The sequence below is a fragment of the Caenorhabditis remanei genome, chromosome V (assembly GCF_010183535.1).
Source record: "Caenorhabditis remanei strain PX506 chromosome V, whole genome shotgun sequence".
Taxonomy (NCBI): Eukaryota; Metazoa; Nematoda; class Chromadorea; order Rhabditida; family Rhabditidae; genus Caenorhabditis; species Caenorhabditis remanei.
This window is the reverse complement of record NC_071332.1, coordinates 5,815,770-5,829,652: the sequence shown is the minus strand read 5'-3', so window position 1 is coordinate 5,829,652 and position 13,883 is coordinate 5,815,770. Positions and strand designations below refer to the sequence as shown.

The window sequence follows — 13,883 nt, the reverse complement described above, 5'->3', positions numbered from 1 at the left end:
TCTACCTACAAATATTAAATCTCCCAAAACTATCGATTCCAGCGTCGTGTGTAGACTTAACAAACCTTCTCCTGAAAGTTCACGTATCCTTTCAGTCAATACATAGTTACATTCTTTCCCGGATATGCAGTTTATTTGCAAGTTTGCTTTCCTTTCGTCCCAAACAAACACTCTCTTTTCATTCTTCGTCTCACTCTCCGCTCGCTTCTCGGGGCACGTCTTCAGGTGAGAAGAAGTCTCTGCTTCTTGTTCCAAGCACAATGTGTCTCCCACGACAACGTCGTCCTTTTCTTAGGCATTCTCTTTTTCTCTGGCTCCCGATTTAGTCATCTTCTGCCCACTCCCTCATTAGTCATTAGGAATTGATGTTTCGTTTTGGTGGAGGTTTCAAAATATTCTAGACTCTTCTAGTTTTTTCCGATCCAGATGTATGTAACGTAACTGAAATTCAGCAAGTTAGAGAACGCAGAGAAGCCAGACTGTCTGACTTCTATTCGTCTCTCTGATATGGATAACTATGTATAGGAACTCTGAAAAACTGCTGAAAATATTTTCGAGTGAAGCTTATTGGCTCTGAATTTTTATTCAAAAATCATATTGACACTTGTGTATTGTTTTTTCCTCCGAACTTTGAGTTTTGATTGTCATAAATTGTGGGACTTTTCCAATAGTGTTCCTCTCTTTTTCAACATCTAAACATGTACATATGTTTTCAGATTCATGCATGAATCTTTGCCGCCGTTTGTGGAAGTATCTTCTGGTTTCAGTTATTTTATGTGAGTTTTTTCTTCTTATTGTTGTAAAAAATTAATAGTTTACTTCAAACACATTTAATAGATAAAATAAACAAAAACACATTAATGTTTCCCTTTTTCAGATGCAACAGTATTTCTGAATCTCGATCGAATACGCCAATATTCCAATGAATCTTCTGCAATTCAAATCACAGAATCCCTTACGAACGAGGCTAGAAACAATATTTATGTTGCTCAATTCAAAGATCAAAATCATACTTATCAGTTCTTAACGGTTCCTAAGAAGCCATGCACAAAGTGAGAGGCTTTCTGATGAAGCTGGTATTTTTTATTTAATTTTTCAGTAACACAAAACTACAAATAACTATATTATCGACAGCTGGAAATTTTGAAATTCGTCAAGCGATTCGAGATACATGGGCTAACCCCAACAACTCAAAGCATGTCGAAGTAAGTCAGAAACTCACTAAACTAATTTTTCAGCTGATTTTCAGAACAACGACGTTCGGATATCCTTCATTGTGTCAGCAGCTCAAAATCAGTTTCTCAACTATTCTCTTCAGAAAGAAATTGAAGTTTTTGATGATATAATTGTCACGAATCTCTATGAATCTTATGAATTATTGATTTTGAAAGTTCACGCAATCCTGAATTACAAGCAGAATTTCTGCGAATCTGCTGATTTCCAACTGAAAATTGATGATGATATGGCAGTTTATATGGATGGATTATTTGATGCTTTGAGTGATAAAAAACAGGCAAGTGTGGATGGAATCAGTGGAATTATTTGGAAAAACTCACCGCCAGTAAGGGAGAAGAAACATCGATGGTAAGTTTTTGAACTTTTGAAGACTTATGTCTCGGGTTGTTCATTTGCTAGAATTTTAACACCAAAATGTTAAAGAGGTCAAGATCTACATTTTTGTAGTTGGAAACTTTTTGATAGCTCTGCTGGTTTTGGAGATATAGCGCTCTAATATTTAATGGCTCCGGATGTGAGAGACGCAGAGAAATCAAAAGATTTCGCATCTCTCATTAATCTAATCATCAAGTGCGCATATCACAAAAAAGAGTTATCAAAAAGTTGTCAATTACAAAAAAGATTATCTAAAGTTGATCAGTACGCCCAGAATTCGTAGCCAAAACTATCTGTGTGACGCGTTTCTAGTTCTCTATCTGAAAATCCCAATCAATTATAGGTACGTTCCAATGACTCTTTACTCTCAAAAATTCTTCCCTCCGTACATCGATGGACCTATCTATCTAATTGGAAAAAACGCAATTCCACGAATGTTGGAGGAGGCTAAAAACTACAGCCAATGGATTATTGAGGTATCTTTCAATAGGTATTTCCACTACAATCATTTTCTATTTCAGGACGTTTTTTGGACTGGAATCATTGCCAAAGCTTTACGAATCAGACAGATCAACTGGTCCAATCACCTCCTTCGATACGTTATCGAACTCATCCCGTCTCGTCTGAAATGTCTGAAAGGGAAACCTTTGATCTACGCAGTTCACAATATGAAAGGACCGAAAATGATTCATGACGGGTATCAGAAAATTACTGGTGTCAAATGTTGATGAATGAAAAGAAAATATGCATGGAAAATGTAATGCTTTATTGCTTCTTATTATTTTCAGAATAAATCTGATCTTTTTTCTTATTATTGAATTGAAAAATTGTTGGAAGTTCAAATAAGACCTAATGACGCTTAAGGAACATGACAGATCTTGATGGACAGGCACAATAAGCGGCATCTCCTCCTTGTTGTCCTGGATTTCCTGGAGCTCCTGGATGTCCATCGGATCCTCTGTTTCCTTGTTGTCCTGGATGTCCAGCTGGCCCACATTGTCCGTGTGGTCCTTGCTCTCCTGGCTTTCCTGGGTGTCCTGGTGCTCCGGCACGTCCTGGTTGTCCGGCTCTTCCTGGTGCTCCTGGTGCTCCGTGTCCCTTTCTTCCATCCTTTCCTGGATGTCCTGGTTGTCCTGGACGCCCATCTCTTCCTGGTTGTCCAGCATTTCCTTGTGGTCCTGGTTGTCCTGGTCGTCCGTCATTTCCACGTCTTCCTGGTTGTCCTGGACGTCCGTCTGGTCCTGGTCTTCCAACTTGTCCGCACACTCCAGATGGTCCTGGTGGTCCCGCTGGACACTTCACACATTCTGGATCACGTCTTGGGCAAGCTGGTGGAGCGATTGTATTGTAGTTATCCTTTCCGTTGCGTCCTGGAATTCCTGGAATTCCGCGATGACCTGGTTGTCCTGGTGGTCCTGGTGGTCCAGGAGGGCAACGTGGCTTGGTTGGCTCACATTGGCACCAGGATGGAAGTCCGGAGAAGGTGGAACGACGTTTTTGACGGAAGACAGAGGTAAATGGGTTGACTTTTGGTTGGGATGGTGGAGTAACCATCACTTGGACATCGAGCATCTCAACCCAAGCGGCATCGGTTTCTACGCGGAATTCTTTGACGCCATCGAGGACCTAAAATAGTTAGAAATTGAAGGATGACGAAAGAATTTGAGAATCAGAAATTCACCAGAAATCTACTTCAACACAGAAGTTATGGAAAATAACGAACCTGATCATGCATCTCATTGATAGTGGAATAAAGCTCTGGAATCACAACGACACATGTCAAAATAGCGATGGTAGATGCCAACGAGGCAATACCAACCAGAAGCTTTTCCTCAAACATTTCTCTGAATTCTTCTTGAAAGTAGAATTCGAAAAGATGAGTTTTTGGGGATTCAAATATCTCATTTATATAGTATTCCGGAGAAGGTCGCCGCACCAGGCGCAAAATGGGCGGTCCCCACGATCTTTTTTACTTTTATCATCTCTCCAAAGTTTCTCTACTCTCTCTACTACGTTTAGTTTTGCACCCGTAAACGTTTTTCTTTCCGTTTCTGACCTAATTGGTAATCCACATCATCATCTCTGCGCAACCTGACCCCTGACGTCTCTCTCTTTCGAAACCGTTGATAGGTGAAATTGATAAGGTGTAATAGAAAAGAAAATGAGAGACGGGAACGGTTTTTTCTGTCCTTCATTGCCCTTTTCGATGACACAATGACCACTTTCGATTTTTCGGAAAACGATGAAGAACGTCCAGTGAAGAGAAGGAAGTAGAAGGAAGTGAAGACCTGTTTTTCGAGAGAAATTTTAAGTTGGATAGGTTTTTTTCTAGATCGTTTGGTTACTTGATTTGAAGAGAATTTGGGCAGAAATACACAAAAAAGAATTCATGGACTATGGTCGGTTCCATTGAATTTCAACACTTGAAGGGTAACTGAGTAGTACTTTCTGAAGAGGGTGTCTGCGATGGCAATTTTAGAAGAATACGGTTTTTTGAGTTTTGCCGGTACTCGAGAAAAATGTGAAACGGTTCAACCGACCGCGTTGTTCGGTTGGAATATGTGGCGAGACTGGAAGAGCACCTCTTTTTGCTGATGGATTAGTTTACCCGGATGAGCAAACGCGGCCGGAAAACCGCGACGCGTAGCTTGTAGATCATATCATGCGACTGACCAACAGCGAAGCTTGTCTGACATAACACAAGATGCGTCTTGTAGATCACGCTACTTGACGGCTCGCTGTCACTGACAGATCGATGATGAAAGCGATGATATTGACAGGAGTTAGCTGAGCCGAAGTCATGTGTATTCGAGATGACGTCATCGGAATCACTCTTACTATTTTTAAGAATTAAAACACTGAACAATTCGGTTCTTTGATTTCAAAAATCCTGAGAAGTTTTGACCTACTGTAAACCAGTGACATCAGAAAGCAAAGTTTTTCAAAGAATAAGGCTTTATTATACACGTTGAGAAGTAAAGAATAAAAAAGAATGACATTTTTGAAGAATTGAATGAAAAAGCTCTTAATGTTTGGCTTTGACGAACACCGATGATCTTGGTGGGCATGCACAATAAGCGGCATCTGGTCCTGGAAGACCACGACCTCCTGGAGTTCCTGGATGTCCATCGGATCCTCTGTTTCCTGGTTGACCTGGCCTTCCACCTGGTCCTGGTTGTCCATCTTGTCCTCTCTCTCCATTTCTTCCTGGTTGACCTGGTGCTCCTTGCTTTCCTGCTTGTCCTGGTCGTCCGGCTGGTCCTGGAAGTCCACGTCCCTTTCTTCCGTCTTTTCCTGGATGACCTGGATGTCCTGGTCCTCCATCTCTTCCTGGTTGTCCGGCATTTCCTTGTGATCCTGGTTGTCCTGGTCTTCCGTCATTTCCTTTTCTTCCTGGTTGCCCTGGACGTCCGTCTGGTCCTGGTCTTCCAGCTTGTCCCGATGGTCCGGATAGTCCTGGTGGTCCGGCTGGACACTTGACGCATCCTGGATCACGACGTGGGCATTGAATTGGAGCGTGAACTTGATGATTGTCTTGTCCACGTGGTCCTGGGTTTCCTGGAGTTCCACGTTGTCCTGGGCGACCTGGTGGTCCTGGTGGACCTGGTGGACAACGTGGCTTAGCTGGCTCGCATTGGCACCAGGATGGGAGACCGGAGAAGGTTTGACGCTTGGATCGGAATACAGAGTTGAATGGGTTTTCTTTTGGTTTAGATGGAGGGCTGACCATCACTTGGACGTCAAGCATCTCAACCCAAGCCGCATCGGTTTCCACGCGGAATACCTTTACGCCATCGAGCACCTAAAAAGTTGAATAGAAAGAATACCTTATAAAATAATGTTACCTCTTCATGAACCTCATTAATAGTACTGTAGAGAGATGGAATAACTACCAAACATGAGATGACAGCGACAGTCGAGGCGAGTGTGGCAACGCCAACCAGGAGCTTTTCTTCAAACATCTTCAGATGTTGTGTCTTCTAAAACATCTGATGAATTCTCTTTTATACCAGTCAGTTCGACGGAAGGTCAATTCATGCCATGCCATTAAAGATGGGCGGTACCACCACCATCACAAAGTGGAAGAAGGAGGGCATCATGTTTTTTGGTTGTCCCGAGGTGGAAGGAAGAAATTGGAAGGAAGTATCGGATGCGATTAAGGAAGTTACTTCTCAGAAAAGTAGGGGAAACCGAGTAAATCACAGCGGTGGTTTGAGATAAGTAATGCGATTTCTTACTCGGTTAGATCGCCTTAGTTTGGTTTTTTGTCTTTGTTGGAAGAATTAAAAGTGACTGTGGAACAAAAAAATACGGAAAACAGGAAGGTTAAGTTTTATCGAAAACAAAGATATAAAGGGGAGAGGAATTGAAGAAATTTGACATCGTATTACTGTTCCATCGTTTCAGTAAACGCGCTTCATTGAAGTCTGTGTCGGGTTCCAGTAGAGCGGATTTTCTTGAGTACATGTACATCTTCTTTAAAGATATAACCCCACCGCAACTAAAAAACTTTCTCGGTTTGATAGAGAGCACTTGCAGCAACAATCATGTTAGACTCCAGTTTCATAGATTCGGCAATCGAGCTCCACTGAAAGTTTCAAATGTTTCATCTTAGTTTCATTGAAATGCACTTCCTGCTACACTCATTTTTGACAATGTGATCTTGTGATCTCAAACCTGACAAGCTTGTAAATTGATAATTACCGTAAATTATTGACCAATTAATAATTGCCTTAATTTTTCCAATCCACAATGTTTCCAGTTTTCGGTTCAAAAAGACCGCATCCATATTAGATAATCCTTATCAATTGATATCTTCTTCAATTTTTTTCCTATTTTTTTTTCTTTTTCCCCAATCACATATAATTACGATTGTTTTTCCTTCATTCCCATCCAACCTTGAACAATCTTTTATTCCCAAAAACTTCCTTTCTCATTACTTCTTTTTCCTCCTAGATTTTCTTAGAGTCGTCCTTGACCGATCTTTTTGGAATTCATCCGAAACAAATGTTTCTTTTTTGGATGGATTGAAAAGTGAGATGAGATGAAATGAAGAAGAGAAGAAGAATGACGGAACGGAATGTTTGTTGGATTCTCTCTTTTTGTCTCTTGTTTTTGTTTGTGAAATTGAGAAGTTGGGGGGAGAAGGAAAAGCTGTGATAGTGTAACACTATACTTTTTTATGGTCTGATTTGTAGTGGTATTTAGAAAATTGTCGTGATAAATTTAGGAACGGAATTGGTGGATCAGAATAAATAGAACAAACGAGACATTGGACCTCTGGAGACACAGACAGACTAACACTAACTGGCATGGTGAAAAGTTGAATTGCAAACTCAGATTTCATCAAAAAGAAATTTGAAGTCGCTAAAAATACTTTGACATGGAATGTACTTCTGTTGCTACCCCTAAAGTATCGATTTTTTTTGCTCATTCGATGAGTTTTCCAGAGAGAAAATGACCCATAATGGGTTTTCCTGTGACGTGACCTCGTTTTTGAGAAATTGAGATTTTTCAAAAAATGCAATTTTTTCGAAAAAAAATTTTCATTAATTTTTTTCATTATTTTGCCGGATTGTTCAGAAAAAAGACTTTGCACATATTTATTGCAAATTTTATGTAGTTTTTGACAAAAATATGAAACTTATGAAAAAATAATTTTTTGGTCCTGAAAAAGGTAAAAATGTGACACCCTCCAAAAAAAAAATTTTTTTTTCGAGGACGGCAAAGGTGACATGTATAAGGTAAAAAAGTACAACTCATCTGGATTATTTTCCTATATAGCACTATAGTCGCTTCCTGTCAAAAATTGAGGAAAAAGTTGGTCTGAAAATTTTCATTTTTCGAAAAAATAAGACATGTCAGAAATGAGTTCGAATTTCTGACATTGAATAAGTTTCAATCAAAATCTTTTTTAGAATAATGATTTTCAAAATGTGTTCTATAATTTTCAAATAAAAAAGTACATCCCAGTAGACCTCTCTTGTCAGAACACTCGTTCAAATATTACAAGTTTTCTCATGTGGTGGAAATTCAATTGCTCATAACTTCTCTAAAACTGAAGCAAACTCGCTCAAAAGCGTAGAACAACTTAAAAATAGTTATTGCTTCTCAAAAATCATATTTGGGCTGTTTTTCGAAAAAATTATTTTTTTCGACTTTTGATAAGGGGGGACCACATGAAATTATTTCCAAAAACTTGAAAAAAAATTTTTCCGAAAATAAACAGAATTAATAGTTTTTAGCTTTTTTGTAGCTGAAAAACTAGTTTTGAGTTGTTTTCGACAAAAAAAAATTTTCAAGTTTCTGGAAAAAATTTCATGTGGTCCCCCCTTATCAAAATTCAAAAAAAATAATTTTTCGAAAAACAGCCCAATTATGATTTTTAAAAAGTAATAGTTATTTTTAAGTTGTTCTACGCTTTTGAGCGAGTTTGCTTCAGTTTTAGAGGAGTTATGAGCAATTGAATTTCCACCACATGAGAAAACTTGCAATATTTGAACGAGTGTTCTGACAAGAGAAGTCAACAGGGATGTACTTTTTTATTTGAAAATTATAGAACACATTTTGAAAATCATTATTCTAAAAAAGATTTTGATTGAAACTTATTCAATGTCAGAAATTCGAACTCATTTCTGACATGTCTTATTTTTTCGAAAAATGAAAATTTTCAGACCAACTTTTTCCTCAATTTTTGACAGGAAGCGACTATAGTGCTATATAGGAAAATAATCCAGATGAGTTGTACTTTTTTACCTTATATATGTCACCTCTGCCGACCTCGAAAAAAAAAATTTTTTTTTGGAGGGTGTCACATTTTTACCTTTTTCAGGACCAAAAAATTATTTTTTCATAAGTTTCATATTTTTGTCAAAAACTACATAAAATTTGCAATAAATATGTGCAAAGTCTTTTTTCTGAACAATCCGGCAAAATAATGAAAAAAATTAATGAAAATTTTTTTTCGAAAAAATTGCATTTTTTGAAAAATCTCAATTTCTCAAAAACGAGGTCACGTCACAGGAAAACCCATTATGGGTCATTTTCTCTCTGGAAAACTCATCGAATGAGCAAAAAAAATCGATACTTTAGGGGTAGCAACAGAAGTACATTCCATGTGAGATATTCTGAAGCTGAAAAAGTGTCACGGTACCGCGACATGCCCAACTGTATCAAACTTTTGAAGTTGTGTACTTCGAACCCAGATCTTCATTTTTGCAATTAGCAAATTTTTGATAGCTAAGGCAAAATATTGGGGCTATCGGACTTTTTAATGAATCCATGGTTTACTCTCAACAAATCTGTAATTTTCCAACTGTTCGGTCAAATAGGTCAGCAGAAATTGTAATTTTCCAAAAGAACTTTGATATTGGACAGATGGGCACCTGGAAATCTAGAACTGCGTAATGATTTGCAAACGCTCATCAAGGAAACAATTAAGTTGAAGTTTTCTTACATGCTTTCTTTTCAGTTCAAAACATTTTCCTCAATTTCAGATACAAACTTCATGAGAACTGAATAAAAAGGAAAGAGTTCTTTGTTCCTGAGATTCTTCACAATTTCAAATTCCATAAAATGTTATTTCTATCCTTTTACCGCTCACTTTTTTAAATCTAAAAACAAACAATCATCATAACCAACCCAATTTCGAACGAGGTCTCTTCCTCATTGTTATTGGTTTGACCTCCACCTAAACTAGGTTTTTCAAGAATTGATTTCGAAACCAATTCCTTCTGATTTACGATCTTACGATCTCCATTGAGTTCCTCGTGTTGACCTCATTTCTTTTTCAATTCTCCACGAGTCAAGCCCACCCAGTAGTAAACAATATAATCCTATCATTTGTGATTCGTGATTGCAAAAATAAACAATCAAATTAGGAGAAAAAGGAACGTCGAACGGCTTCTCAAGGTCTTCACAAATTTTGATTTTTGATTACGTATGATTATTTCGTAATTTTTTTGATTGTTAAGACGAGATCTCATCCGAGACCAGAGTAGCAAAAAGCGGTTTCCGTTGAAGGGTGTGTGAAGAGATATCTGCAGATTTGCAACCACTATCACCTTTTCTTCTCCGTGAAAACTCTCATATCTGTATCTTCTTTCCGTTTTGATGACGTCAAAATCCCAGGCGTTTCGACGTCATCATATTCTGGGAGGTTTCCGTCGAGACAAAACTGGTTTTCACAAATACAAAGGAACGGAAACCGGGGGAGAAAAAGAAGAAGATGCAAGGTTATTTATGCGGTCGAGACATGGAAAAAGGTGGCAGAAATGTAATATAAAATGGGGGAGTATTATGATGGGCATGGAAGAAAAAGAAGAACTGTAATTACATTGGTTTTGTGGAAACAAAGGAAGAGGTGTAGTGTGCCCAGGTTGGTTCCGGGGAACCAGAAGATTGCGGGTGGTTTGGAAGAGGCACAGGAAGAGGACTTGTTGGCATAGAGAAATCAGGAAAAAATTGATCAGATGTGTTGCCGAAGTAGTGAAAGTGAGCCCTTCAGTTTTGACTTTTGAATAAATGTTTATAATCTTATATATTTTATATATGACTGGAAGCTCAGAAGATCGTGGCGGCATATATCGATATTAGATATGATGAGTTGAAGGATTCTAAGCTTTTCTAAGTGTAAATACTGTAAATGAGGCACATACATGAAAGTGTAACATTTCGAAGACGAAGCATTTCTCAGAGTACTCTTTAAGAGCAAGAACGAATTCAGCATGTATTATCCGTTTCTTCTGAAATAAGCACACTAATCGGTTACAGTACAGAACGGTATTGGATCCAATCTAGAAATCTATTGTTGTATTTGTTCTTTTGATTATTTGGTATCGTCACTGCATAGAAAGTTGTGGTAAGTTTAAGTAACAACTTCTGAAATTTTCTCTATATAAAAATACTTTTTGAAAAGATTCTGCATGCATGAACATTAGTTCTTTCCTATTGTGACAAACGAGAAAAGAGTGATCAAAATCTACAATAAAAATATGTTCATGGTCGATGATTGAGTTTTGTTCTATGCCAGAAAGTAGCCGCCATACAACTACTTCTTCTTCTGCTTATGGCACAATTCGACTAGCGAGTTGATCGCAAAGTCGTAAGCTTCGAATGTGTCAAATGTGTTGCATCGAGTGAAACTGAAAATTTGGTTTGAATATATCTAAAAATGATAATAGTGACTAACCGAATCGCTTTGATCGTGTCCCCATGCTTCACTCTTCCGTATTTCGTCAAACGATCGCATTCAAGGTCAATGAATGCCACCACGCCGCATCTGGAAAGTAATCACTTACACAATAAATTCAATTTCTCAGATTGAGGAAAAATAACAATCTATCCACCTGGTAGCTCCATCTCTGCAGATGATAACAGTTGGTCCCTTCAACGGGCTTCCCAAATACTTGCGTGTTCTCTCCACCATCTCCACCAATTCTGCCGGAGCCATTTGATCTGCACGATTGAATTTGACTGCCTTCAGATTTTTTCCATGATCCTTGATAACTGCAGTGGATAAATCATCAGTGCCCTTCTCTCCCTTCTTTGTTTGCAATTTTTCAAACTTTGGTGCGATTTGACTGAAAATTCTTATTTAATTTTTCAGACACATGGTCGCCATGGTTACCTCGAGAAATCATCTGAAGATTCCACAATGATAATCGCTTCCGCCTTCACATGATCCACCATTTTGAAAAAATCTTTGGCAGCGGCTTCGTCACGGGGTGCTTGAGCCAGAATGTACTGGTCTTAAACAGAATAATAAGAAGTTACTCGGAAAGAGGAAGACTCACTTGGTCTCAAACCATCAACCCACGACGCATGATAATACTCGAGATCAGGAACGATGACACGAGTTTGATCATACAGCCAGACACTTTCCGAAGCGTTCTTCTCTTTTGGTGCCCGGAAATAGTTGATGAATGTCGGCGACTCCAAATAGTATTCTTTGTACAATTCGGCTACTCCCGCCTCGAAAGATTTTCAGGGAGTTTTTCCGATAACCTGAAAACTTGGACGGTTTACAAGTACCTTCTCCTTTCGGATACTTACAAAATCGCAGAATTTCTTCGGCGACAACATCGTAGTCTTCTTTTTACGCGTGGAACGTGTCGACATCCGATTACCTCCTATAGCGAGAGCAGTCGCTTTACCGTTTGTTTGCAAGGTGTCGGCCATTTTTCTGAAACGATGATACATAGCTTGAATCCTTCAGAATCAACAACTTACCGTTACCGAAGATAAACTGTCGACTAGCTCACACAACACAATGCTTCTGGTCAAAGGTACTGATTTCGATTCAGATTGATTCGATAGATAAAGGAATCTAAAGATGACACGTTGACCGGAAGCAGGAAAGGTCAGCGTGAATTTTGAAATGTTTTCTTTTTTTCAAGTTTCTGATCGAAAATTAAATAAAAACAAAAGCTTAATTTTAGAAATTGCCAACTTTTTTGCAGGTGAACTCTGTTTCCAGATCACTCTACATCCCTGAAAAATCACTGAATAACACATATAGTCTCGCAATCTTCCATCTTCCCAATTGTTCAGAATTCGGAAGAATAGCTAGTGGTAGATCAAAATTTGGTCCGGTTTTGTGGCGGGAAAGTTTTAAAGTTCATAATTTTTGCAGCCTCCTTTCAGCATATCTCCACCTTCTTCACATATTCCACTCTATCCAGCTCCTAGTTCTGTACCCATGTCCACAACACTTCTAATACCTCTTTTGAGGCTACCTACTCTATTTATTCGCTCAGTTTTGTCATATTTTGATATCGACGATCTGTAAGTTGGCAGTTTTGGTTTTCGAATCTACATTCCTCACCCTTTTCCAGAATCAAACTCGCATCATTATCCAACAAATCTCGTGAACTCGTGAAACCGATGAAAGTTGAGTTAAAAGTCAACGTTTACGGGGAAGACAGACATTTGGAAATCCAAATGAACAGTAGAAATGAGGAAACATGGAAGTTTAAACAGGGGAATCCTAATACTACTGAGATAACAACTCGAATTGAAAGGAAGGACACAAAGGATATGTTGTAAGTTGTTTAATTACCGTTCTAATATTTGCTCTCTTCACTATTAATTTCTATTTTCAGCATCGACAAGTGGATACTATCCAAAACGAAGTCTGCTGACCTCTATCCTACAATGACAGAAACAATCAGATGTCTGACTGAAGTGTTGACGTGCCTCGTGTTTGAAGTTAACATTAAAACGAACTCTCTCCCAAAGGATAGTAAAATAGAAGATCTCCGTGTGGATAAATGTAGTAACCTGATGATAATCGGAGAAAAATGTATGGAAAACAGTGAATTGGCTCAAATTCTGGAGAACATCAGTGCCACGGAACTTCTATCTATCAGTGTACCGACCAATTCAGAATTCAAATGCAATCCGAATCACTTCAAATCCAAAACAGTAAATTTTGATAAGAAAGGCGGATGGGTGACTCCAAAGCTGCTGTTCGAAATGAAATGCGCAATTATTACAATCAGGGATAGCAATTTCGACTTGAAGGATTGTATCAGTTTTATTTGGAGATGGAAACTGTGTAATTTGGAAAAACTCGAGAAGTTCGAATATTTGGAAATACAGTTTAAAGATGCTATCAAAAATCCAGTTATTCCAGAAGGGCTTAAAGCACAGAAGTGGAATAAGAAGACGAGAAATCAATTTTATCTTAGGTTCAGAATCATCATTTTTCTTTATCGAATGTCACTAATTTCAGGCGTGGTTATCGCAAGTATCTTGATTGCCAGAACGGATTCGATATCATTCACGGGGATGGGGAAATCTTGGCTACGATTTTGATTTACAACGATGGACACGAATTCTTCTTTGGAGTCTGGCCTAAACGCTTAACTACTACTGGTGAAATTGGAGGATCATCACGGCCATAAGGTTTACTTCTCGATTTATCGAATAATCTCTAATCAAATGTATTGAATACGAATTGTCTCACTGATAACTTGTAATCTCTAATTTGGGTTATTTTTCTTGGTTTATTTTGATTAATTGGTTTATCTCTTGTTCTTCAATATCTTTCTTTGTAAATCTGTCTATATAATTTTGATCTCTACTTTCCCATCTCGGCGTTTTACTATCATAACCTCGATTACAAATTTCCAATGAAAATTCATGGAGTTTCATTTGACCTACCCATTGAGTTGTTTACAAAACGCGATCTGATCTACATACCCGCGAACTTTTGCAATCAATAAAACTTTTAGTTTTCATTTTGTGTCATATCCTTCCCATTCAGTCCC

The 13,883-nt window shown here is 38.3% G+C and overlaps 6 protein-coding genes across 6 annotated transcripts; 3 read left to right on the top strand and 3 right to left on the bottom strand.

Moving 5' to 3' along the window:
* Nucleotides 1-724: 724 nt before the first annotated feature.
* On the top strand, nt 725-2,339 carry GCK72_017555 (uncharacterized protein; the record flags this gene model as incomplete). The annotated part of the gene is made up of 6 exons (XM_053732144.1): nt 725-776; nt 878-1,052; nt 1,100-1,205; nt 1,250-1,584; nt 1,955-2,087; nt 2,133-2,339. The coding sequence occupies 6 exons, from the start codon at nt 725-727 to the stop codon at nt 2,337-2,339; spliced, it is 1,008 nt and encodes a 335-aa protein (XP_053581057.1).
* A 16-nt stretch (nt 2,340-2,355) lies between these two features.
* GCK72_017554 (uncharacterized protein) lies at nt 2,356-2,962 on the top strand (the record flags this gene model as incomplete). The annotated part of the gene is made up of 2 exons (XM_053732143.1): nt 2,356-2,368; nt 2,598-2,962. 2 exons carry the CDS (start codon nt 2,356-2,358, stop codon nt 2,960-2,962), a joined length of 378 nt encoding a protein of 125 aa, XP_053581056.1.
* On the bottom strand, nt 2,461-3,451 carry GCK72_017553 (uncharacterized protein; the record flags this gene model as incomplete). The annotated part of the gene is made up of 2 exons (XM_003112424.2): nt 2,461-3,237; nt 3,335-3,451. The coding sequence occupies 2 exons, from the start codon at nt 3,449-3,451 to the stop codon at nt 2,461-2,463; spliced, it is 894 nt and encodes a 297-aa protein (XP_003112472.2).
* Nucleotides 3,452-4,636: 1,185 nt separating this feature from the next.
* Nucleotides 4,637-5,573, bottom strand: GCK72_017552 (uncharacterized protein; the record flags this gene model as incomplete). The annotated part of the gene is made up of 2 exons (XM_003112607.2): nt 4,637-5,413; nt 5,457-5,573. 2 exons carry the CDS (start codon nt 5,571-5,573, stop codon nt 4,637-4,639), a joined length of 894 nt encoding a protein of 297 aa, XP_003112655.2.
* Nucleotides 5,574-10,660: 5,087 nt separating this feature from the next.
* GCK72_017551 (uncharacterized protein) lies at nt 10,661-11,790 on the bottom strand (the record flags this gene model as incomplete). Its single annotated transcript, XM_053732142.1, has 6 exons — nt 10,661-10,754; nt 10,802-10,891; nt 10,959-11,192; nt 11,240-11,360; nt 11,406-11,583; nt 11,665-11,790. The coding sequence occupies 6 exons, from the start codon at nt 11,788-11,790 to the stop codon at nt 10,661-10,663; spliced, it is 843 nt and encodes a 280-aa protein (XP_053581055.1).
* Nucleotides 11,791-12,310: 520 nt separating this feature from the next.
* Nucleotides 12,311-13,517, top strand: GCK72_017550 (uncharacterized protein; the record flags this gene model as incomplete). The annotated part of the gene is made up of 4 exons (XM_053732141.1): nt 12,311-12,396; nt 12,447-12,653; nt 12,714-13,301; nt 13,346-13,517. 4 exons carry the CDS (start codon nt 12,311-12,313, stop codon nt 13,515-13,517), a joined length of 1,053 nt encoding a protein of 350 aa, XP_053581054.1.
* Between the last annotated feature and the right edge of the window lie 366 nt (nt 13,518-13,883).